Here is a 26,336-nt window from a genome sequence, read left to right on the forward strand (position 1 = left end):
ACAATTATTATGGTCCTGTGAAGTTTGTTGGATATGAAGCGATTTTTAATTTGCCGTTCCGTCCAAAAGGCTTCTACTCCTGTAGATCGGGTATGGGGTAGGATAACTTGTTAATAAATGGCAAGGAACAACTTATAAATCAAAAGTACCGTATTCTGATGGATCTAATCGGCAACGGGTTTTGTAAGCAAACAGTAAAAAAAGCAAGGTTGACTGCAATTGTAGAACCGTAACCTTTACCCTCCTAAACCTCCCTCCTCCAGCCCCCTTACATTTTGAACAGAAAAATTAAAAAAAACCTTCCCGTAGGTGTCACTCCAAGTATGCGCTTCATCATTTACGTTGCTGGGAAGACGCCTATCAACGGAAACACTGCATTGTTCTCTAGTTTACAGTTATACTACAAGACCAGTTATGGGGCGAGAAATAAATAGCTTAGAATTAACGAAATAAGCCAGTTTCTCTCAATGCGACACCCCTGGAAGTAACCTAGCAAGCGCGCTACTTTGAAAAGAAAAATTGAAAATATCTAAATGATTTGTTTCTTTCTCACAATTCATATTCATAGTAAACAGTCAGTCAATAAGCCAGTTTCAAATTAACAAAAAACAACCCAAATTTATAAATTCAATGCGATCACAATTTATTTTATACCCCTTAGCCTCGGAACCAGGTATAACTTTTGATGGCTAAAACCGGTCTTACCAGCCGCCCCAACCTCGTCCCCAGCGTCTTCTCGTTTTCCAATATGGCAGGATTCTCTCCTACAGCTGCCATATTGGAAAACGAGAAGACCCTGGGGACGAGGTTGCAGCCGACTGATGCCCAGGGCACCTATTTAAAACAGCTTCAGCTGACGGGTTTACCCTGGTTATTATTATTATTATTATTATTATTATTATTATTATTATTATTATTATTATTATTATTATTATTATTATTATTATTATTATTATTACTATTATAATATGCTCTTTGAAAAGATGAACTTAAAAGGGGGGAGAGGGCGAAGCCGACAAAAAGAGGGAAAAATATAGTTAAATAATTCATACACGCCAAGTAACCCTAAAAAGTATTCAAGCCTTGGCCTGAAAATTTAAAAGGATCATATAGAAAGGTTAACAAAAAAAGTTCATGCCGCTTGAAAATTCCCCACCTCCCACCCCCACCCCATGACGTTTTTAATGGTCCGTCCCAGGAAGTACTGGACTGGCTTTGGGATCATCAAGCTAGTCCCGAAAGCTAGTTTAACGTTTGGTGACATTTGCCCTCTTCAGTAATTAAAAAAAATTCAGATGGGTGATGCGCAAATCACTTTATACAAGAACAGTGTGATGTTGCAAGTTTTCGACAAACTGTCAACAAGCTGCCTCGCGTTTAACGAAGGTTGGACATTAAAACAAATAATGAATACAAGGCTGGCAATACGGCAAAGGGCTGATTTATTTAAGGCCAATAGTTCGGCTAGCAAAATTAGCCTTCCTCAGGGACAGAGCTACACAAAAAGGGAATACTAAAACGGCTTCCTCTTTGGTTGCCAGTCAGAAAACAGAGTTCAGTGACGTGGACAGTGCAATCTCGTACCCAGAGTCTTCTGGCTTCAGCTGACCAAAAAGCCAGAAGACTCTGGGTACGAGATTGTGAACAGTGATGACAGCTCGGTAAAAATTTGCATCCCGGAAGTACTTCATGTTGTTTTCTCTGGTGTTTTTCTGTTTATTGCTGCACCTCTTAATCGTTTAGTCTCAGATGTAGAACAGTTCTAAACTAATTGTTACAGTGTAACACGTTTAGAAATCAAAAAGTCATGGCCAGCGAGGACTATGAGAGACGGCGGAAGAGGTAAGTTATGTTTTAGTCGATTCATCGAGTAATCCAGATCCATTCAATTCGTCGAGTCAGATTTTGAATAGCTGCAGGCTTTTGAATAACGTAAAACAACATTCCAGTTTTCCCTTTTCGTCCCCTCAGTGAACGATTGTCACCACCAGGAGTAAATGTAGGGCTTTGACTTGTCGTTTTAATAGTGCTGATTTAGATTGCAGTCGAAGGTAGCGGAGAAAGATTATGCGTAGAATGTATAATTTGTTTGTTTTAAACTTCTTTGATGTTTTAAGTTTATTGATAGTAAACTTTGGATTTGTAGATTAAAATCGAACACCCTATGCTATTTATAATTGAATTAAAGAATTTAACACTGATTCCACCAGATAAAGGAAGGAACATTTGCGTTATACAGTAGACGCTCTTCCTGCGATCACTCTCGTAAGCTTCCAGTTGAGTTTCGTCACAATGGCTAATCTGAAATTTTACCAAATGCACATGCAGTTACAACCAGCGGCAGTGGAAGGGTTTACAAGTAAAAGAAGTAAAAAATCGGAGAAAAAGGTTAACTTTGGAAAATCGAACGTGCAACGGCAGGCAACTATATATTGTCATCTTGTCACACATGACTACATAAATCACGGATAAACATTCTACACTAATTCTACATATTTAACAAAGTATATGTATCTCAGTGGGTTTCTTTGTCCTATTAAAATTGTCAGGTTGTCTTACGATAGTCTCCGGGAGGAAAGTAAAGAAGAAGAAGAAGGAGGAAGTAAATTCGTAGACGTTCCATTGAGTCTGAAGGGTCATGTTATTGGAAAGGGTGGCCACAAGCTGCATGAAATTATGGAGACAACTGGAACAACAATATTCTCCCAAAGCAAGGAGGAAGCCGGATTTACAATCTTTGGGGATGAAGAACAAATTGCACATGCTGAAAGGCTTGTCAAGGGAATAGTGGTAAAATGTTAAACCCATAGTTATAGTACAGGAAGTAGTTCTCACAGTACACTTAAGAACCTGCACTAAACCTATCATCAGCAAGTATACTTTATGCAATAGTGACTAAATGTTCCGCAGAAACGAATGGCAAATAAAAATATTACCAAGTAGTCCAGTTAGTGTACTGAGATCGATTTGTTTATTTAATAATTTATTTTTATTCCCTTCTTTGGCGTTTGATTATTAATTTTTTGTTTTTGTGACTGGTTAAAAATATGAGCTAAGGTTTCTTGACTTAAGAAATAGAAAAGCTGGGCATTTTAGGATCAGTAATAGGTCTTGTAAAGCTATCGAGGGCTGGAGGTTGGAATAACGCCCTTCTTTTGCAACGATTATTTTTAAACACTGTTTGAAATAATATAGATTTCATTTTTATGACCATAATCAACCAAACAAATTATTACTATTATTATTAACTAGGATCACGTTCGATTCCTTTTAAACTTTTGAAGTGTGTAGTAACTACTTACTGGACTCCAAAATAGTTTTAAGATCATGGTATCATTTTATTTAAAGTACAAATATGCTTCAGCCATTTTTTTTTCGTTGATTTTAAAAAACACAAAACAGAAATGAAAGAAAAAAACGAAATGAATTCCGCTACTTGACTCAATATGACTCCCCATATTATTAGAACGATCTATTTACCTGCCACATAGACTGAGGCTGTGTTCGCACGATGCGTCCCGGAAAAATAGCTTCCCCCTGGGCGGGGGGGGGGGGGGTACTCCCTTAAATAAGCCATAAAGGTATGTGCCGCCCGAAAGGGTATGGTTTTTTAGCCTTTTTGGCCTGAAAACAGGTATTCACTTTGCCCAGTTCGGTCTGGAATCGGGTATGGTTTTCGGGGGAACTACGGGAGTGTATGAACGTATTTACCCTTTCAATTCCAAAAGAGTAAGAAAGAAAGAGAAATATGCGAATTCGAAATGAATTTGAAGTATTTTGTTTATTTGCGCTCTAATCTAAATAATAATGACATAATTTCTTCCCAAAAGCCAGGTCTGAAAACGGGTATGGATTTTAGAGGTCTGGTCTGAAAACGGGTGTGAAAAATGACATTTTTTGGCCTGAATTAGGGTGAGGATTTGGAGAACTGGGCGGCACACCCCCACCCAAGAATTCCCAGGAGTACCCCCCGGAGCTTTTCGTTCGGAGAAGAAAGGCTATCCGGTATATTACGATGAACACCTAGCCGAGATGCATAGCTTCTCTTCGTTACAAAAATCGTACGGTGTGAACAGAGGCCTTATCCGGTATGTGTTTCGGACCGGCGCAAAAGCTATCCATTATAGGGTGAAGATGGCCTGAGTTGCGCAGATTGAGTTGAATGATTTCGCCACATCTTTTTTATGCAGGATAGTGCCAAAAGAAGACGGCGGGAACTAATAAAGGTTGAAGACAAATTCAAGGGTTCAGTGAAGGGAAAAGAGGCAGCCAAACTCCGACACATTTCTGCTCAGTCAGGAGCAAAAGTAATCTTAGATCGTGAAGATCACGAAATTTACATTATCTCTGGAACAGAAGAAGAAAGGGAGTATGCTAAAGTTCTAATTGGAGAAATAGTGGTGGGTAAAAGTTGTCTTTCCTTCGAATGAAATCGAAGTGTAGATCTACGTATCGTGCTTCACAACTACAAATAGGAACCGTTCATTGTTATCAGCAGAAGCTCATGGGAGGGGGGGGGGGGGGGAAGGGCCGTGCACTAGGAGAAAAGAAAAGTCATAGAATGGGGACACACATACACAGAATTCATCAACCCATCATCAATAGTAGACTGGAAACGTTTAAGAAAGCCATCTTTCTTCTCACTAACTACCGCAATCCTTCAAACTATGAAGTCGAACTATATTAGTCCGTCAAATCATCATGACAGTCCAATCCGCTTTTTGCTTTTGAGTAAATCAGGAGTAAACTTAGGGGTCTTAACGACGAGCCCTTTTTACTTTTCGTAGAGACAGAACCTTAAATCTCAAAAAGTAAAAAATATTTCATCAAACAGTTTAGAAGCTCATATCATTGTTGGACGCTTTCTCGTTAATGAGACCCCAAATGTGGATGTATCGACCGGGTTCCACTGTCTGATGTAAGATATGAATGCCTTTAAAATACACAAAATACTGCCTCAAGCGTGCTTACGGAACCTCTTAATACCTCGAGCAGGCGTTCAGACAGTAGAGAGTGGCGCAAATGGCGAGCAGAGAGAAAAGGAAACACACGAAATTCAACCTTGGACAATTCAACTTTTCAAATTTCTTGGGGGGAGTATCCTCGCTTTATTTTTCTACTACGCTTCTATTTGCGCCGTCCCCGCATCTATCTGAATGCCTGGAATAAGTTTCTTATAGGTCATACGCTTTGAAGCGGGGAGTGGGCATGCAGATTTTACTTCTATTTAAGAGTGGCCGGGAACTTCATCTCAATCTTGGGCTCTTGTTTACAGTATGTGTTTTGGGTTATGTTGAAGGCTTTAGCAAGAATGAGAGGTGTTGGACGAAAAAACACGAAAACCAGTTGCTGCATCGATGACTATAATCTCAACGTACCAAAACTGAAACTGGAGCAGGTGCTGAAAAATGGCCATCCAACTGGACCGCTCGTACAATACCGACTGAAACCAGCCGAGCAATGTGAACCACAGGTGTGTCATACGAGTAATTAATTTCCTCTGTTCTCCATTCCTTGGTTGCCTCTCCCAATTCTTTCTTTGTGGTGAAGTTTTGTTTATGAATATTGTTTTCAAGTTTTAGCATGCACATTTGAAATTTTTACCAGTTTTTAGTAAATTCTAAGGCGATGTTATCTTGGATGGTGTTTGGTTGACGTCACGTTTTTGAAGCTTTCCACCCAGATTTTGCGTAGTGAAGCTAAAAAATAAGCAAGGCAAAAACCTTACTTCCTTCTTCTCACTTAGGAACCATGCAGTTCTGACGCTGGCCATCCAAGCTATAAAGAACAACTAATGAAGGACGTCTTGGTATCTCTACGTAAGGTCAAACAGGAAATGGCTGAAGAGATGATGCCAAAGGCCGACATGTGGTGTCACTTTGGAAAGGTTACAATTCAAGTTCCAGATCGAGGTAGTGTTTCTTTCAGTTTTACTATAAATTATCAGCTAAATTCGCCCTCATTACTCTATGTAGTGTTATGTAGGGGCTTCTGAATGTTAGTTGTTAACATCAATCCATAGATCGCTTTTTGTCATTTTTCCTTCAGAGGATATTCGGGATGGACGGTGGAGCATTAGAGAGGCCACAGAAAAGATAAAATACCCTAACAATAAACACTGGAAGCTAGCTTTTAATTTGGAAGGGGTTACGCCAAATGAAAGGGCATTAAGAACACAGTACAAGGAAACGTTTCCTGAGGAGATAGGTTATGTTTCAAGATATGATTTAACATTTCTGACACCATGTTGGTATCAATTGAGGTGCAAGGTAAGTCCGCGTGCTTACAATCCGAAGGTCTGTGTCTAATAATTGGTAATATTTTTTATGAATAGATACACAAACCTCCACGTGTATTTTAAGAAACAAATACCTCACAAAATTGATCCTAAGAACCTGCCCACCCACGAAAGTCATGACTGCACTTTCCCGAGATAATTTTACTGTGAGGTATATCCAGAGATACGTAAAAAAGGTCAGAGACAGCGCCCATGACACTTAATGTGGTAAATAGTTAAACTTTATGCTACCCGAGGCAAGAAATTAGAATCGGCCAGACGCTTCATTTAACGTAAACACTGAAAAGAGTGTTTATTTGAAGCAGGTTATGTACTAGGCACCATTTCGGGAATGATCAATGTCCATACGTCAGATTTCACAACATAATTCATTCTTTTTAACGTAGGTATGGGTTGCAAACGAGAACTCCAAGCAAAGGCTGGAAGACATACCAATTCCTTTTGATGTGAAGAACATTTTGGGAGAGATACACTTCAAAGATGAGGATACACGGTCAAGATGTCGGGCATGGCTAGTGCTCAAGTCTATGAAATACTTAAAAGCAGACATCTTGTTTCCAGGCTGTGAATTTGATTGCAGGTTCCACATTCGGGGACGAAGAGGTAGGATAAGTAAGCGGTGTAGAGGTGTTAGACTAAACTCGAAGTAAAAATCATGCGACTCTCCCTATCTCTTGAAAATGAGACTGTAAGCATTAAAAAGGGGGTTCGTTTTCTGTAGAACTTTGGTGACACTTTGGCTGACTGACTGTTTTATGAGCATACTTAAAGAAGATGGTGATGTAATTGAAATGACAATTTGCAAGCAAAAGCAGAGTGAGGCGTTATTTCAAGGTATAATGTCGATTCAAAGTGCTTGTCATCCGGCTCGTGACAACTTTAAAACCGCTCTTTCAAGAGCCAATCAGCAGTGTTCGTATGCGTTCCCGCTTTCAATTCTCGTTTTCATCTCTTAGTAGTTGTAACCCGTCGCTTTTTAAAACAGTACCCGACATTTCTTTAAGCTAAGTTAAGTGGCAGAGCCCCGTGTGTTAATTCTCTCCAACTCTTTCGTTTGTTGTAGAAATAACTTTATTGCTAGAGTCCTCACCTTGAGCATTATTTTCTTCTCAACGAGGCACCCTAAATGGCGTGGTGTGCGGCTAGAACAGTTGTTAAACTATGCGAGGTGACCTCCACGGATTGCACGGTTGGGAACTAATGATCTTTCCAACCTACATTCCTTAGACTACCTATATACGTTGCTTTTTTTTTTTTACAACAACTACAATCTGCTGCAGATTTGTTTACGTGTATACCAGACATCATCGACACAATTAAATGCGTCTTTGCACCCTTACGAAATACCTTAAGATGTTCAGGAGCAACTAAACTTTTTCATCTTTTGGGGTCAGACACCCTTTTATACCAAGCAGAGCTTTTTCGTCCGTAATGGTGTTCACCTTTATAAGCTTGAGCTGATTATAAGTTTTACTACAGTCTTCGTGGGGCCGTTGTAAAGTTTTTAAATCTTGGGCGGGCGCTCCGCATAAGTTTCTTACCGGTAATAATTTTCCATTAACCCATTTCCTATTTACCTATCGTTTTTATATTTCACACCAGGCCACGTTTGTTATCGAGGTTTGTTATCTATAGGAATTGCTATAAAGAGGGTCATCATTTCATCCTTTCAAGACCCTTAATGTAGTATTTTCTATTCACAGATAGCACTCAGGATATGGACTATGCACCAGACGAAAACATCCAAGATGCTCTGTTAACCTACCTGTCTGAGTTGACATTGACGGATGAAGAGCCGATGGGACTGCATCTTCCGAAGGGGGGCGAATTTCATGTTATACATTGGCGTCGTTCTAAACGAACAGAGTACACTGCTAGTACAGGCTTTAGCATCATCCTTTCTAAAGAACACACGTGGAGCATAGGAAATAAAGTCATCAGAGAAACGGTCAGCATGCTAGACCTGTTAAGTCACTTTTTAATAGAATACAAATTTCAAAACTCAGAGCAACACTTTGAAGCAAAATCAATATTTCCTTGATGTTCGCTCGAACTTCATCAGCGTTGTAAATGTCAGGTTACGTAACGGATAGGTTTTTACGTATTCCTACAATACTAAATGTCTTCCCCGGAGCAGATAAAGTCACCTTTTTAAGGTTTCAGAACCATCAAGAAATCGCCACTTTCGCTCTACTAAGGGCTTTATGCTGTCGAAAAGTGTCGTTCTTCGAGAGCATATATCCGTCCGTGTCGATAATTAAGCATTTGTCGGCCCAGTACAGAAACTTTAGCTTGGTTAATATCAAGCGATTGGGTCATTGTGGACAGAAATAGGTAGACAATCTTGAACAAAATGCATTTATGCATTGACCATTTGATATTAGCTACAATCACCCTATGTTTAGATTTAGATGTAAAGATTTTACCTGAACGACTCTCTCTTTTCATTGCTGCTCAATAGACTGACGTCCATGTGCGATACAAAGAGTGGGACACTTTACTTAGCAGCGGATTATGGGAACCAGAGCCCATAACTGAGAAGCTGCCTGAATTTCTAGAATTTCTAAAGGAAGCACAAGCCTTCTTGTTTCATGACAAGGGTAAGTAAAGTTTTATTTTGTTGATCTTTGTGTCTTTTCTTTAGAATTATTTGCTGATTTTACAGAACTGAGCTTTGCTTTGTTTTAAGTGGTCAGCCTCACCCAATTTTTGTTTTGCTTTGTTGTTTTTGGCGTTGACATTTAACTGTTATTTTCATCATATTATTTTAGATGCTCGTTGTATTAATTTGAAATATAGGTGTGAGTTAGTGACCGACAGTCTATGACACAAGAGTGAGTTGAGAAATACAACGTTGTTTTCCCCTCTACTTTAACTTTTTATCTTCTCAAATCTTCGGAAGCAACACCGATGGACTAGAAAACTGAGGTTGTGAAACATTTGTTCTTACATTATAGTTCCTCCAGAGATTCTTGCAAGGGGTTCGTCCGCCGTAGAAGCTTATAAAAAGGCTCTCACTCATGGAAAAACGTCTGACAGAAGGTTTCCGTTGATGTTCATTGGTCAACACCGAGCAGGAAAGACCAGCTTAATGAAGTCGCTAAAAGGGATTTGCTATAACCCACAAGAAGATAGCACCGTTGGCATAGAAGTGGATCCTTCCTATTTTAAACTGACCACAGAGCCTTGGGTAACAGGAAAGAGCAGCGAGGACCAAACGTCTGAAACTACAGCTAATTCCTATGGTCTGCTTGCAGCCAGATACATCGTGGATAGCGTAAAGCAGGCCGAAATTGTAACTAAAACAGCAGAGGAATTTCATATGGCAGAAGAAAGTTTTGAACCCGGCGGCAATGAAATCTCATATGAATCAACACCAAATGATCCTGCGAAAAATGCGGACATCATTCAGGCACATAATCCCACTCGTAGAAGTCACGAAATCGGCGTATTACCGTCTTCAACAAACTTAAATCCAGAACCAGTTACTCAAGAATCTATTAAAATCATGCCCGAGTTCGAAGAAGTAGCAGCTGTGACTGCATCATTGCTTCGTGGCGATTTGGAGGACAACAGAGACGACGTGTGTTCTTATTTTTGGGATTTTGCAGGACAGTCAGTTTATTATGACACACACCCACTGTTTCTGACATCACGAGCAATTTACTGCTTGGTGTATGACCTAAGCTTAGATCCATATGGCAAAGCTGAGCCTTTGGAGAAAGAAGGTGTATACGAAGCAATACCAGAGAGCGCCAATCTGAAAACTAATATAGATTATCTCAACTTCTGGATGACGTCTGTGGCTTCGTTAACTTGTAGCGAAGAAGAATGCTGCTCATCAGATGTGTTACCAAAGAAACTTCCTGCCGTTTTCCTGGTATGCACGCATGCTGATAAACCATTCGGCGGTCAAGACCCTAGAAAATTATCTCGTAAAATTTTTGGTTATCTGAAGAAAAAACCTTATGGTGACCATTTGTGTGATGTATTCTTTGTAGATAACACAAGTCTGAGGGTCAAATCCTCTGACTGCCCAGAAGTCGCACGCTTGCGACAGAAAGTACTTGAAAAGGCTAAAGAACTTCCGCACATCAACGCGACCATTCCATTGAAGTGGTTGAGATTTGAGAAGGCGCTTCAAGCTGTTAAGAAAAAGGGATATAAATGCATTTCCCTGGAAGCGGCAAAAGGTATCGCTTCGGAGGTCGGCAAAGTCAACGAAGAGAACGAGTTCACGACGTTGATGAACTACCTGCATGACCTAAGGTGCTTAATCCATTTTGATCACACTGCCGAGCTGAAAAAAATCATAATATTAAATCCCCAGTGGCTAATTGACGTTTTTAAACAGGTGATCACTGTCAAGCCATATGATGCTGATGAAGAGAAATTCTTGGATTCATGGCTTAAGCTTGAGAGGGAAGGAATTCTGGATGAAGATCTCCTAGCACATGTTTGGGGTCCTTTGTTTAACGAGAAAGAAACATGTGCCACTCTCATTGAAATAATGGAGAAATTTTGCCTGTTGTGCTCCTGGCCATGTGATACAACAAGCAACAAGAGCTACCTAGTCCCTTCAATGTTAAAGTCGCCCCCACCGAAGTGGATCACTGAGTTGGCTGCCTCTGCAAAGTTTCCTTCTTTGTTTATCAAATTCAAGAGTGGTTTAGTCCCTGCAGGGCTTTTCCCACGGCTAGTACTGCAGTTATTTCAGTGGGGCAAAGACAAATTGTGGAGAGATGATAACCCTCATTTGTTCAATGGCTTTGCCAGGTTTTTCACCACTGAGGATGACTACTCCGTTATTTTGATTTGCAACTCGTCAACAGTTGAGATTGTAATGCACAGAGGAAGTCACAACCTAGAATTGGCTGAGGATGCGTCATCAAAGATGTCATCATCTCTACATTGTCACCAAGACACCGCTGGGATTAACTGTTGCGCTGTTGTGAGAAAGCAATTGGGTTTGACGCTTGAGTGCATGCGTAACGAGTTTTGTTGGTTAAAGAATATGAAATATGAAATGAGTGTTTTATGTCCAGTTTGCTGCAAGCGAGGATCGGTTGCTTACTGTCGAACACATCAGAAAGAAGGTTGCGAAGAAGAGCAATGCCTGCACTTCTGGTCCCTTACCGAGTTGTACCGTTCCAAGCAAGTCTTTTGTACAGAATCTGCGTCAACTAAGAATCCCAGAGTTCCGGTCATGCAGTTTGCACCTTGGCTTCCCTTTGAAGAACAACTGGTAAGATGTTGTAAGATATTGTTACGATGAAAATGTCAACTGGTGACTTAAGAATTTTGGAACACCCTAAGGACTAAGGTACCAATAACAGCTTCCAACCTATCAACCCCTCTTGGGGCGGAACGTGCCCTCGCTAACTTAGACCATACATTTTTTTCAAGGCAACCAACAAGTACAATTTTTTTGACTAAAACCGAAGCTACAGCTTCTTGTATGGGTTTATAACATTAGATAACTAACACTACTCTCACATCTATTTTCTCACAGCTCGAAGTTGATGAAAGGCTTTTTGCGGGTAATGAAGGTAGGCCTGAGCAAGTAATTGTTGAAGCAATACAAAAGAATTGCATATCCTCTATTCACCTTTACCGCCTGTGTTAAGCGTTTTATTTAGGATAAATGTTTTGCAAGATGGGTATGAGCAAGTTTTCCAAATAGATAATCTCATCGTCCTTAACATTGATGAATATGATACACTTTTTTATTTTTTAGACTAACTGATATCTCACGTTCCTTTATCTCTGAAAATCGCAGACATCTGAAGAATCGAGAGGAAAAGTCTGTACTTCACGTTGGTGGTAGCAAAATTTCTGGTTCTCAGCAATCCATGGTTTCGCAAATACATGGCAGAAGAGACTAAAAAATTGACATGCATGACTCCTGTACATCATTGCACTCAGGAACAAAACGTTAGCCCATACTTTCCCTCTATCTTTCGACAATGCAAATGGTCGTCCCTTTCAAGAAAGGTTATCTACCATGGAACGTGATGTCACACTTCTCCTCTCTATTGGTGACAGGCATAAGAACCGTGCGATACCCTGTCCTACTGAAGTAATTTTTTGGAGAACTAGCCGGGGGATTTCTGGATGAATAGTAATGAGCGTGAATATGCACGAGAATAGAAAAAATATGTTCATAGTGAATTTTCGTTCTTGCACTCGTTTTGAGAAAGAGACTTTAGGGCAACCAGGGTTTATTCACACACGGTAAAATTTAGTATGACATTGTCTAGTCTGTTGATTACAAGTATTAAAAAAGCAAATTTAGGCAAAATACTATCCATTAAACTTATCGTCCGACCATCAGTTCATTAGTCTTAAATTATACAACTTTTCAGAGGATTCAAGTCTACTTTATGCGTCCAGGGTAGGCGTTCGTTTTCGTTTTTTCCTTCGAAGAGTTAGAACCCCAGACCTTATTTTGTTCATGGAACTCAGATACTCTGTAGTGTTAATTGTAAGTGATTAGCTAGGTTACATGACCGTTATCAAAAATGTATTGTTTTGATCCGAAAAAAGTGCACACTGAGGTTGGACTCTGACTAGCTTTCATTGTCCAATTCAATAACGAGATCAGGTGTTTAGCTTACTGATGGTCCCCCGACTTTAAAGACGGTCAGTTTCTTGCTCTTGTCGGTGTGGGTGCTTAATACACGCAAAAATAGATCTCGGGAGCATAAAGTCACTCAGCTTTGATGCTGCGCCTCGGCTATAGGGTACGACAATTGAAACACCTCTAAACGTGCTCCATTTTATTTCGTAGAACATGTGGAGAAGACGATAGCTATCCCTGATGTTGTCTTGAAAGCCCTTACGCCCGGATCTTGTGATTCGGAGCAAGTTATTTGTCTGTTGAAAGAAAATTTGCAGTTGGACCAGTCTTGTTTTGAACAGCCAGATTGCCACACTAGACAACTGATTCGCTGTTTCGCAAGGGAAGCTAAGGTTTCAAATAGGGATGATGTCATCATTCATCTAAGAGGAATGACACCGGCTGGAACAACGGGTGTGTTTATCAGTTTTAATAATTTATACATGGCTCTCGGAACACGAGTGCATTTAAATGCATCCTAAGGATTTGGTGTTGTATCGTTTTTTTTTTTTTTTTTTAGCAGTTTTTATAGTTGTTGTTTTGTTTTCCGCCTTCAAGATATGTGAAGTCAATATATTAACTTGTAGGTACTGCAGTTACTTGCGCTGGGCTGAGCGTGTATATGTATCTGTCCATATACTAACCAACTATGGATAGACCGAAATGTTCTAAGTTGTTTATCACATTTTTTCTAGGTCCTTTGTTACGTGAAAATCTTGATGTGCGAAGAATTCCTGTCTCCTTGGGAAGGCAGCTGACCATCGCTTTATCATGTGGTATGATTGAAAAAGATTTCAGGTCCTGACCACACGTATCCGTTTTCATTTAAAAACGCAACTTTTTCTTAACAGATACGGCTTCCGTCCACACGTATCTGATGAAAACGATCAATGAAAACGGAACCTTTCGAAAACGCTCTCCAGAGTAGAACTTTTTGAAAACGCTGTTTTAGCGTGTACGTGTGGACAAACGAAAACGGAACTTTTCGAAAACGCTGAGGACAAAGTATCAGTTCCAATCCACTCCGCACAATATTAGAAACTTATTGAAGGTGGCGGAAGGGCGCTTCCCTTCCTTGTCTTTTATACTTGGGCTTATTTCTAACATAATTACCTGTTTTCAAGTAACTTTAGCTGATTATTCCAGGAGGCGGCAGAACATTATCAGGTTACTTTCGCTACCGGTGTCAAGAGGCGGAAGGTTGGATCTCCCTTTAGTTTGACTTTGTTTTTGCCCTGATGTTGACATTTTAAACTGTTTCTGCGACTTTAAAGAACGTCACAACAATATAAACCCACACCAAAGAAATTTAAAGATGGCGTCAATTTATTATTTCGCGGGCTCATAATAGCGAACACGTACGCGTCAAGCATGCGCAGTCGGGTAAGTTATCGTTTTCAAATCGATTCATCGTATACGTTTAATCTCGACCCCCCAGCTCTTCTGCGCATGAAGGCAAGGGAGGAAGAACTCTGGGGAACCCTGGAACAAGATTGTCTTTTATTGGTTTCAGCAAAAAACAATAAACGTGTTTCTGATTGGTCCATTCAAGTTTGAACGAGAGCGGGTGAACATGCGGCGTGTCTGGCGTGTGAGCGGATTTTTCTTTAGAATGTTAAAGTAAACACGCCCAGCCGATCCTTGATTTCAGAGATTCCAAAACAACATTTGCACAACTAATTAGGTAGAATAACTGGATTCCCCAATTTTCAAATAAAATACCTTAGATACATACCTTAGCTATCGAAAATTGACCAAGAAAAAGATTTGAATACACCGACATCTTTGCCAGCTCTAATGTAAGGAGCATGACGTCACATTACTGATTTTTCTTCCACTGCCACGTTGTCGTATTCACACGAAGTAGCCGAGTATGAATGAAAACTTTAGCTTAACGTCGTAAATTGCCCTAAAACAGACTTGCAAGAGAAAAGTAAACAGAAAAAGTCAATCGTTCCCTAAAGTGATGCGTTTACAATGCGACTAGATATTTATAGTTGTCTTCATTTCCCACGACATCGTATTTTAAAGTAGCTTTACTGAAGCGTTTAATATTCATGAACAAACATAAATAAAAGGACGCTAAATTCTTATTTTGGAAAGTTTTCTTAGAATTTCCATATGTTTACCTTAACAAGCCATTCAGGGTTCACTTACCGCTTCGTGAAGTAGTCCACGCAAATATTTAATCAACTGTCAAGCATATGCAAATTTCCAATCTCAAATCTGCGAATTTTAACGGTATGTTCTCAGTAGCTACCACAAGAGCCTTGGATACCTGAAAATTCTTCAAGGGCTCCGTTAATTTCTTCAGTTCCAATTTCGAAGCAGCACAAAACTTTCCCGATGAAGTAGATATAAAAGAAGAAAAAGGTTTGTGTTGGAATAAAAGAGCATGCGCTATGAGGCCCAAAGAACCAGATTTTGGCTACGCCGGCGCAGAGTTTCCCAGAGTTGACGCGCGCATCCCCAGACCCGTAAGCACTGGGGTCGAGAATGCATATACGTGTGGACGGGCGAAAACACAACGAGTGGACGCAATTTTTTTTGAAAACGGAGAAGAAAAGTTGCGTTTTCCAATGAATACGGATACGTGTGGACAGGGCTTCAGTTATTGGTTATTTCCACCATGCCTGCTGTTTCTAGTAACTTTTAGCCACGCTCCATGCACATTATAAAACCCATTGTTCTTTGCGCACAATGCTTGCTTTATATTAACGAATCCGAGCCACGCTCCATGCACCTTATAGTTAAAAATACATTGTTCTTTATGCACAATGCTTACTTTATATTAACGACTCGAAGTACTGAACCATTAGGTAAATCGGAACTTAGGGTAAAAAGCAGTTAAGGCGATATCCACTTTTTCAGTACAAAATGGAGACAGACACCTCTAAAGTATGTCCTTACGCATTTTAGGGTAGACCGCAAGCGGTCGTCTTTCTTTCCTCAGAGTAGCCTGCCTAGCATGGCGGTTTTGGTTGGGCGCGCAAAGTAATAAAAGCAGGCGAGGGCAGAGAAAGCGCGCGCTTTGCGCACGTTTTTGCGGCTTCGCCGCTCAGTAGTGCTCCCGACAAAACCGCCGTGCTACGCAGGCTATTCTCAGAGCCATACGCAATGAGCGAAAGAGTCAAATTTCTAATTAATCTTCAAAAATGGAGAAGAGGATTAATTGGGGCGGGGAGAAAAAAAAATAGGGTAACTTTCCTTTCCCCTGTTCTTATGTTATAGGAGACCAGTGGGAGATTGTTGCTGAGAAACTGGGTCTAACTCCACAAGAAATACGTTTTCTCGATAAACGCATACTGAACCCAGCAGATGCTTTGATTGGTCATATCGCAAATCAGCGTTACCTGTCTGTGGGGGAACTTTACGATGTTTTATGCGACTGTGACCTACCTGTAGTAGCCGATCTATTGTAACGAAAATAGGACATGTCCAAAATAATTCTCTTGATTAAGAATATATATTACGACATTTCATGTACTTTTAAATGTATTGTCTGTGAAGAGAGGGTGAAATTCCGCATTAGTCCTCCTTTTCTTCGCTCAAATCCCATTACCCCTTGACCCTTTGAGTTTGATATTCTTGTGCATGGGATATTTTTTTGGACTGTAGGAAGAATTCCACGTATATTATCGAAATAAAAAACTGGCGTGGGCTTTAGACAGCAATGAATAGTGGCAGAATTTTCAGATCAGAATGGAATTTACCTCCTTTAGCTTAATGAAGACACCGACTAATAACGCCGCCTCAAACTATACGGTGGACAATTGTAAAGTTAAAAGGTTATTCTGATTTTTAAAAAATCCGTGCTTTTTTTAAATATTATTGTAAATTGGATTCCCTTTTTTACCAGTGTATTCACCGTTTTTAGCATCTCTCAATTTTTTAAATCTCTAGAATTTTTAAGATCTTTTATTATAATCACTATTTGTAAATAGGCCTTTTATCATGATTGTTCTAATTTTATTATTGTTATTATCAATTTTGTTTTTAGACGGCCACTAGGGAGGGAGAATACTAGAATTTTTAAGACCTTTTATTATAATCACTATTTGTAAATAGGCGTTTTATCATGATTGCTGTAATTTTATTATTATCAATTTTGTTTTTAGAGGGCCACTAAGGAGAATACTTTTCATAGTAATTGGTGTCACCCTCTTAAAATAAAGGTTATAGTGGTAAAGAATAAAACCACTGTGGCCTAAATTTAAAAGAATAATTGTTTTAATACATACACTTGAAATGATCTTAGCAGAATCAGAAGGAGAACCTTTAAAAACACGGTTTAATTAACGGGTCTTGCCTAGTCTCTAGGACTCATTGATCCGCGCGGTCTATGCGCTTCGGGTCACATGGTAAAAGGCCTGGGACTGAAGACGCTGTACAGGGACAAGAGATCATGAGGTCTTGAGAGGGACTAAGCAAAAACAGGTCAATTCATACTTGAAGAATGCGCATGTAGCGGTAAACAACACATGCACAAAAGTTAGATCTTTAAGTTGGATATTTTTTTTATCACGGCCAACTGATCAGGCTGATAATTACCTTTTTTTAGCAGTTGCCAGTACAGCCAGGGTGCCGCTCTCTTTTGTGGGGTTCATTTACAGAGACTTTATGGTGCCCCGTTTGTGGCAATAAGCAAGGAGTTCTCGGATATCCCCTCTGTGTCAATTTACAGATATTAAGAACATTAATTTTCGAAGCCAAAGCAGGAGCGTTTAAAAGGGAGAGGCGTTTACTCTAATACCAAACTTCACAAAACTATTCTTCGAATACAAAGTATATCACCAAGTATAAATAGCAGCCGGACCATAGTCCACTACGCCGTTTAGATCAATAGAGAGTTTTAGATTCGAGTTTACCGCGAACCTCTAACCGCTGGAGGTCACGTGACAAGTCTTTCGCGTCACGTTTGAGGTTTACGACGTGCGTTTTCAACGTGAGGAGGTAGGTTTTCAAGTAGGTCATTTACCTGAAAGCTTTTAGCGTATAATTCTTGTTTTATTCCACGTAATGATACAAAAATCTTGTGGAGCAAGTCTTTATCCTTTAACAGAGGCACAAATTCGGGCGAAATGCTAAATTTGATGAATCCTACTGGACCTTGAAAACAAGTGCCATTCGTGGTTGCTTATTCAAAATGGCGGCCCTAATCTAATCCACCGCCAATCTAAATAGAATCATATTTAAACGTCGAACCGCAAACGGGTAACCGCAAACCGCGGTTAGAGGTTCGCGGCAAACTCGGATCTAAAACTCTCTAATGTGTTTTTATAAACCTCAACGTTCGATATCAGAATCGTTATTTTGAATTGACATTGAAGAAGATGCAATGCGCAAACTCTTGCTATTCAGAAAAGAACGTGAATAAATAGAATGTTTTTTCTCCTTTTTACTAATTTCTAGCATTTTGGTGTAATGATCATGGGGAGTGTCTATAAGACAAGGGGCGTTTATTGGAGAGGAGCGTCTAATACACGCTCAAATGCTTAAGGGGGGGCGTTTATTAGACAAGCGGCGTTTATTTGTTGAGAGTGGGTTTCTATTAGATCATTTACAGTATTATCAATTTTGCGTGCTAAAACGGCAGCGGCCGTGTACATATTTTACTAACTCGCATTTCAACAGTATTTTAAGTTCCTGATTCCCCACTTCTTAGTTTAAATCCGAATATTGGGTCTTAATGCCTTGTTTGTGTTGATTGAATCTTCGATTTGGATATACAACACTTGAAGACTGCTCGTTTCTAGTTCTTAGGGGCCAAATCTAGGCTGATAATGGCCTGTTTTTGTCAATTTACAGCTATCTTATGGTGCCTCTTTTGGGCTCATTTACGGAGATTGTATGGTTCCCCGTTTGTGGCAATAAGCAAGGAGTTATGATACCCCCTCTTTGTGTCAATTTACAGATATTAAGAACATAAGAATTACCCGTTTGTTTGTTTGTGCCCGTTTGATTGATCAATTTACAAAGATTTATGATCTCCTAGTTGGGTCAATTTACAGAGAATTATGGTGAAAACATTTGTCACAATTTAAAGGGATTTTATAGTCCACTCGCTGTTTTGCAAATGGACGATTTACGACCAGGATGTACAAACATTCCAAGAGAATTTTGTTAAAGTCTAAAGTGTATATGTCTTATCGAGATTGTGTCAATTTACAGATATATGGTTTCCCTTTGATTCAATTTAGAAGATCTATAATCCGCCGTTTAGATCAATTTACAGAAAATTGTGGTGCCCCATTTGTCACTAACTCGCAGATATTCGGAAATGCGATACGGTCCCAAATGTCTCATCCCCCTGGTTTTTCCTAAAGATCACCTGGGATTGTCCTTGAACAATAATTAGTGTCTATGCAAGTAGGCGTATCATTCCCCGCTCTCTATTCTCCGGATCAAATGCAGTTTGATGATAATTTATAGGGGTTTCCTTTTGGGGAGGATTCGGATCAGGATCAGTGATCCGACATCACGCGGATCATGATACATCAAAAGAACCGATGAATCAACTGGGCTAAATTTCAGAATACCCGGCCAGTTCTTTGCGTATCATTGAATAACAAAAGGGCCTATTGTGTTACCTCGTTCTTTAAAACGTTCCAACAAATGTAAATGATGCGCCCAATCGTTGTCCCGATCCAAGTGATCTCGTATTACTGGTCCTAACCCGAATAGACTCTTCCACGGTTCAACTTTTTACATGGATCAGTTAGGGAAAATCCCTCGACACAATCGGAAAGAACGCCTTAAAATTAGTAAAATTGCCGAATTCGAAAATGCGAAGATATAGCTCTGCAAAGCTGCGAAAATTTATAGACGTTTGTATGGTTAGGAGAACGTTTGTGCCCCCACCATACAAACGTTTGTCTATGTCAAAAGTCGAAAAAAAAAAACCGTGGAAAGGGTCTATTATCTCAAAGAACTAACCCTATATTTCAGGAACTTAGTTATCTCACCATTTTGTTGTAAGAACAGTACAAGCGGTAGCGCAAACGTCGCATAAAAAGTGAATTTGCGCTCTTTCAGTCTTCATCGCGATTATTATAACTCACTTACTTTGTTAAATGTAGGCGAACCCTCCCGGAGTTGGAATTCTTATCTGAAGGACCATATATATTTAAGTCCAGAATGAGAAAGAAACTTTCGTCGTCGTAGTGTAGTGACGGCAAAGTGACGGCAAAGAAATGCACAAAGCGTGATGCCTGTGCAAAGTTGTTGCTTTGCCGATTAAAACTATTGAATGTCTTTTTTTACGTTCTCGTTAGCTTCCCTTCCATCTTCCATAGAGCGTTTTCACTCATGCGGCCAGCATCTATGCAAATTTATTGCAACAAAAGAAAGAGTTTTTTAATACATAAGAAAAGAGTTTAACTCCCACAGGATTTGTTTGGAATACCAAAAAAAAGACAGCCGTTTCATTGTTTGGGACACCAACATGGCCGCCGTTTCATTGTTTTGAAACACCAATATGACCCACATGACGTCATGTGAAAACGCCCTATACCTTTTATCTACAATCACGGACAAAAGTCTTGGGACACTTTTGCATTTCTGGGGAGTTTTCCAATTCACACAAGTCCAACCCCTCCCCTCACCCCACAAACAATGTTTAACGCGTGTATCCAGAATGTTTCCGAGTTTCAACTTTGTATAGGGTGGGGGGAGGGAGAACTGCAAGAAAATTTCGAAAAGGATGCACTGTTTTAAGAGGGAACCGAGATATGACAGAAAAATATCAAGATTGTAGTACTGTCCAAGGACTTTTGTCCAGGATTATAGGTTTTTTTTCACAAGCCATAGCAGAAACCCTGCCGGGGAGGGCCCCTTGGGGGAGTCCTGTGTCGGTTGGCTGAATTTTAAAATGTCCCGTTTCGGAGCTTAGTCGATGCTTTGCTCGGTTGTGGGAAATTGAACGAAAATAGTGTGCCTTTGTTGTATTTTGGATACAAGTGTGTTTCAGCACTGATAGTTATCGTTTCGCTTTTTTCCTGGTATTTAAATGTGCTGACAAAGTATGTCAAACTACCTTTCTTTGTCGATTGTTCTCAGTTTTTACTTAACTGTGGAAATCTTGACAAGGCGTTTTTCTGATCAAGCGCTTGTAGTTCAAATTGAGTTTGAACATTTTGATGTATTTCTACAATTCTTATTTGTTTTGGTTTTCTTTTACATTAAATTTTTCCCCTTGGCTTATTTCCCTTTATTGTTACTGGTAGCCAATTACAGTCTCGCGAGGTTTTTGCGACAAACGTACTTCTAGTAAAATATAATGTTCATTTAACATCACAGGGAACCCACACAATCTGTGTTATTTGATAGTAAATATACTGGATTTACCGTTTCAGCCGTTTGCTTGACCTATTGTGACATATCGCTACGTATGTATATAAATCAAGTCGATTTTGAAGGATTTTGAGTTCGCCGTTTAGTGAAGGGAAAGGGCGGAATCCATTTTTTCAACGGCTCCAGCGCCAGAGCAATTTTCCCCAAGAAAATCGCATTGCTGCACTTTCAAACTTTGCAGGATAAAGATCAAAAGATTCACGCTTCTTGTCGTACCTTCCGATTGAAAATCGATCCAAAAGGCCCGGAGCTAGTCCTCGAAGAAAATTAAAATCCCACAGTTTTTGAACGGTCAAAATGCGTAGCAAGATTCATACGTACCAGTCAGAAACCGTCCTGCTAACTGCCTCTTTTTGATTGGATGTCGTTAACCAAATGGTTAAACAGTAAGTGCCTTAAAGCAGACTTGGTAAGCGATTATTGTTTAACGACAATCTAAAAAGAGGCAATCAGCGGGACGGTTTCTGACTGGCACGTATGAACCGCGTGTATCCCGCTCTTGCGGTCTCCTACCCCGATTGTGGCTCCCGATAAAACAATAGGGCCATTTATACGAGAAAAAATAAGACGCGTCTTAAATAAGACGCGAACTGTACCATTTATACGAGCATGTCTTATCTAATAAGACGCGTCTTAGCTAAACCGCGTCTTATTTTAGACGAAATGTGCCGTTTATACGGAAAGTTCGCGTCTTATTTAAGACGCGTCTTATTTTTCCTCGTATAAATGGCCCTAATATTTAAGACTTACCCCTCTGCCTTCCTGGGCCTAAATTTGCTTCTTTCTTAGCAGAAACTTAACATGAAGCACATGCTCTTATTGGGTGTCGTTTTTACTGCCAGCGTGGCAAATGCGTTGTATCTCGCTGATTGCGACCAGGACGTCAATTGCGTTTGCCGAGCAGATCGAAAAGGCCAACTTAAGTTGGACAATGGGAAACTATTTGTCTGTACCGAAAGTGGATGGAATCTATACGAAGAGTATGGGGACGAGTCTCAACCGGGTTCTTCCTGCAAAGATAATAAGAATCACAAAGGAGAAGAAAGCGCAAATGGGATCTACTAGATCAAACTAGAGGGTATGACTCAGGTTTTAAGCTGGGATTTAAGTTCAGGACCTAGCTAGTACCGTAAAACCCCTATTAATTAAGCCACAACACAACACTTGTTAAATAGAAGTATATAAAGGAAACTCTATCCTTCGTCTACAACTGTCTCGCAACCGAGACGGGAAGCCATTTCAACTGTCAGGGATTCGGAACGTGCACTGACAAAGTTTGACTTATGACGAACGAATATATATATTTAACAATTATTACTCGAGCCCGAATGGGTTATGAGTCAATAGCCCATGAGGCCGAAAGCCAAATGGGCTATTGACTCAGAGGCCACGAGGGCAAGAGGAATAATTGTTTTAGTAAAATCCAACTAATTGGTCAAAAATATCGAGAGAAAACAACTTAAGCTAGTGAAAGCAAGACTTTAATCCTTTTTTTGCCGCCAAAAATCCGGTGCTTTTCGCTACTTGTGAGCGATAACATATAGCCTAGTAGTAGCTCAACCAATCAGAATGCAGCTTTGATAATAGACCACTAGTTGGATTTTACTAAATATGACCGAACGAACATGCCCCGTTTTAAGCTTTGATTAACTATGAAATTGGATAGTAATGAGTCTGTTATCGCAAATGTACAGATAGCTATTTTATTGATAAGACGATATGTTTTGTTCAATGACACAAAGTTTGCCTCCGATCATGTGAGGGAATCCAAGCAATGTTAGATTCGATTCTGGATTTCATGCAATGGATTCCGGATTCCAGGTGTTGGATTCCTGATCTTTCTCAGTGGATTCCTCATTCCACTCTTAAGTGGGATTCTAGATTTCTAGAGCTGCATTCCAAATTCCAAAGTCCAGGATTTCGGATTCCACAAGCAAACTCAAAGCTTCGGAAGCTTTCAGTTTGCTTGTGGAATCCGAAATCCTGGGAATCCCGAATTCCGGAGTCCGGAGTCCACCTTTCCTCAAATGGGGCGACAAAGCTACGACATGGTCACAAGTTTTATATATTCATGTCACTTTTGAGAATTAATGCTTGCCACAACAATATTCCTGTAAAAAGCTCGCACGGAACTTTCGCGCCAACTTTCGAAAAAAGCCCATCTTTTTTTCGTGAGGAATGCTACAGTTTTAGTTGGCTTACTATAAGAATATGACTTTTGGTATAAAGCGCCCTTTCAGAAGGGTTTCATTCACTTAGTCCTTTGCGTTTCATTGAAACAAACCTGATTAACCCTTTAAACCCTAATATCAAATTCAAATTTTAATTTGTTATCCCTGTACGTTTTCAATAGAAATAGTGGGGAGAATTTGTTGAAGTATCAATTAGATTCATCTAGTGTGATCATGTCCTTAATTCTCATGACCACTCTGTTTTACAAAGCAGTGATATTACAAGGAGAAATTTGATGCTCATCACTCGTAGGGCCGTAAAGGGTTAAAGTTGATTTTCAAGTATTCTTTTTTTACAGGTGAACACAAGGCTTTCCAAGTTTACTGCGATGTGGAAAACGGAGGCGAGATACCGTTGTTTTAATTTTTTTCAATCGTTTCAATTACCAAATACATGTTGTTTTCTGTTTTTGTATGAACCGCCAAGCCTCACTGTGGGGCATTTGCAGCTTATCCGAAAAATGCCCTACAAATGCCTCTATTGGCTACTGTCTAGTCTAATGACACGCCCAGATCCAAGATCTAAAATAGAATACATGTGGTTACATGTATTTCACATCATCGAACATCATTCGACTTCTACCCCGCTCCATTGCCTCTATTCTGCGAATGTGGACCTAGTGAATTCATAGAAATGTTCATCTGCTCTGACAGCGAACGCAGTTTTCTTATGGGCCCTCGGCAAGTTAAAATTGCAGTGAACGCCTTCCGATAAGGTTGAAGACGCCAAGCGAACACAAAAGGATTTATGCTGGAATTAGCCATGATTAAAACGTAGTTAAAATCTCTTGCCCAGTGAATAAATATACAGTCGCAGGTTCCACAAAAACTTATAATGTAGATCATGAGCAGTGAAGGGAAAAAACAGCTAATAAAAAGTACTAACATGATTAGAAAGGTTTTGGTTACCTTTTTTTCCCATTTGATTGTCCTCATCTTCGCGTGATTTTCATTGTCTGGGCCGCTGTGCAGCGAGTCCCAATTCTTGATTTGCTTTTTGAAGTTCTGAAAGACTTTAGCGTAAGTCAGGCAAAGTACTGCAAATGTAGAAACTACCGCTGTGTTTGCGAAGATGAACTGATACTTCAAGTAGCCCACCTTGAAATACAGAAATGGAAGTAACATTGAGATTATCCACAATCCGAGGGAAATCAGTGCAGTTCGACGAGAATTCAGCTTAACTCGGTATTTTATCGGGTACGTAATAGCAACGAATCGATCCACCGTTAAGGCGGCTAAGCTGAACAGTGAAGCAGTGCAGGATATGAAATACAAAACAAGCCTTGCATGAACTCGAGGAGTACGCTTCCAACGACCCAAGGCCTCGAGAGTGTGGGCTTCCGCGGACATCGGCAGCGCAAAGCAACCAACTATCAAATCTGCGGCAGCTAGATTGGCTACTAAGAAGTTAAAAGGCGATCGAAGATTGCGATTTGGGTCAATAATAACGGCCAGAAGAACCAGGATATTTCCAGTCACAGCTGTAACCGTTAGGACTCCGCAGGCTGTAGCGGAAGTGATACTCAGTGTAGTAGGCGCGGAGACATTCGCGCAGGAATACGATCCAGAAAGAGACATCTTTATCTTCTCACTGCGAAAACTTTGAATTCAGCAAACAGATCGCCAACCAAGTGAAAATTAAACCTCTGCCTTATGTCGATAAGTTCAGATGTTTCGATACCTCCAAGCGAGTAAGGAAATAGATTGATTGTCAAGATTCGAAAGCGAAATATTTGCATCCCGGAAGTTTATGGATCCAAGAGACGGATCTTAATGTTGCGTATCAGCTGCGTTCCCATCGTCCTCGGCGATTTCGGATGTGACGTCACCTGTCAAGCTTGTTGGGATAATTGGCAAATTCGCTATCGCACTTGGTTCCAAGCCTCCTCTGGTAACTTGGATAGCACGAACCTGCCTGGGTACGAGGCTGTATGTAGCGTTGCAGTTGTGTCCACTTCACCTTTTTCACCTATTCCTATGGGATTCGTTCCCTGTGATGCTCGCGTTTTGGCCAGTTTACCGGATTCAACTTTGGATCACGAAGGACAACAATGTTTCTGAAAAAAGCAAGGTCACTAGGAAGAACAGCCTTTGTTCACAGCTCAATGTAGCAGATAAATAAGACACTATGGGTCCTTTGAAATTGCTTAGACACCTGGTAGTTATTTTATTTTTTTTTTTTCCGAAAAGGTAGGCAAAAATATTTTTTCTCCAGCAACACTTTCCAGTTTATAAAAAAAGCTTGAACATGAGCTAAATGAACTTTAGTGTCTGCATTCAGTCTTTTCATTGAGAACGGGTGCAATTTTAATATTAAAACTTTAAAGCCGTCCTTGACCGAACAAATTTTTTTTTTCTTTTTTCTTTTTCAATGGTTACTGTGCTTGATCTAAATAAGATAATGAATTTTTTAAAATAAGGGGAATACTATATTTAAAATAAGAAAACTTTGATTCAAGTGTTAGTTGGAAAAATACTAATTATATTTTTTAGTACATAAAGGTTAAAAAAGTGAATATGCATATAGTCTAAAGTGCTACAAAGGAGTAAAAACCCAGATTTTTTCATTAATAAATTTTATTGACATTGTCAGGGACATATGCTTTCCTTGAGAACACATTTGTCCGTCAAAAAAATCTTGTTTGTGAGGCTGCACTTTGTTTAATTCAGGATCAATCAATCTTTTCTGAAGAGAAATGAAAAGTAAAGTATGTTAACAAGTCAGATACTTCAACACTGCCTTAGCCAACAACTAAGAAGAAACTGAACTTCATAACAAAAAACAAAGTGAAAACTACTTCACGGTGAAACAACAACCCCTTCAAATATATATCAC

The 26,336-nt window shown here is 39.8% G+C and overlaps 4 protein-coding genes across 4 annotated transcripts in view; 3 read left to right on the forward strand and 1 right to left on the reverse strand.

Moving 5' to 3' along the window:
• The window catches only part of LOC140943231 (uncharacterized), a 44,381-nt gene extending 26,059 nt beyond the window's left edge, over window positions 1-18,322 (forward strand). Inside the window, exons 12-22 of the mRNA XM_073392299.1 lie at window positions 5,197-5,473; window positions 5,747-5,912; window positions 6,049-6,269; window positions 6,685-6,901; window positions 8,002-8,246; window positions 8,760-8,898; window positions 9,256-11,543; window positions 11,811-11,847; window positions 13,089-13,331; window positions 13,613-13,693; window positions 16,149-18,322. Coding sequence (XP_073248400.1) covers window positions 5,197-5,473; window positions 5,747-5,912; window positions 6,049-6,269; window positions 6,685-6,901; window positions 8,002-8,246; window positions 8,760-8,898; window positions 9,256-11,543; window positions 11,811-11,847; window positions 13,089-13,331; window positions 13,613-13,693; window positions 16,149-16,339 — 4,105 coding nt within the window. The 3' untranslated portion in view covers window positions 16,340-18,322. The remainder of the gene's footprint in view (window positions 1-5,196; window positions 5,474-5,746; window positions 5,913-6,048; window positions 6,270-6,684; window positions 6,902-8,001; window positions 8,247-8,759; window positions 8,899-9,255; window positions 11,544-11,810; window positions 11,848-13,088; window positions 13,332-13,612; window positions 13,694-16,148) is intronic.
• Window positions 1-26,336, forward strand: part of LOC140944168 (uncharacterized) — a 70,486-nt gene that overhangs the window by 40,760 nt on the left and 3,390 nt on the right. The gene's annotated exons all lie outside the window — the stretch shown is intronic.
• LOC140942556 (uncharacterized) lies at window positions 1,626-4,492 on the forward strand. Its single transcript, XM_073391473.1, has 3 exons — window positions 1,626-1,842; window positions 2,550-2,790; window positions 4,191-4,492. The coding sequence occupies exons 1-3, from the start codon at window positions 1,808-1,810 to the stop codon at window positions 4,428-4,430; spliced, it is 516 nt and encodes a 171-aa protein (XP_073247574.1). The 5' UTR covers window positions 1,626-1,807; the 3' UTR covers window positions 4,431-4,492.
• LOC140943427 (alpha-1B adrenergic receptor-like) lies at window positions 23,242-25,280 on the reverse strand. The gene has a single exon (XM_073392511.1). It carries the CDS (start codon window positions 25,076-25,078, stop codon window positions 24,080-24,082), a length of 999 nt encoding a protein of 332 aa, XP_073248612.1. The 5' UTR covers window positions 25,079-25,280; the 3' UTR covers window positions 23,242-24,079.

The sequence above is a fragment of the Porites lutea genome, chromosome 7, assembly GCF_958299795.1.
Source record: "Porites lutea chromosome 7, jaPorLute2.1, whole genome shotgun sequence".
Lineage (NCBI taxonomy): Eukaryota > Metazoa > Cnidaria > Anthozoa > Scleractinia > Poritidae > Porites > Porites lutea.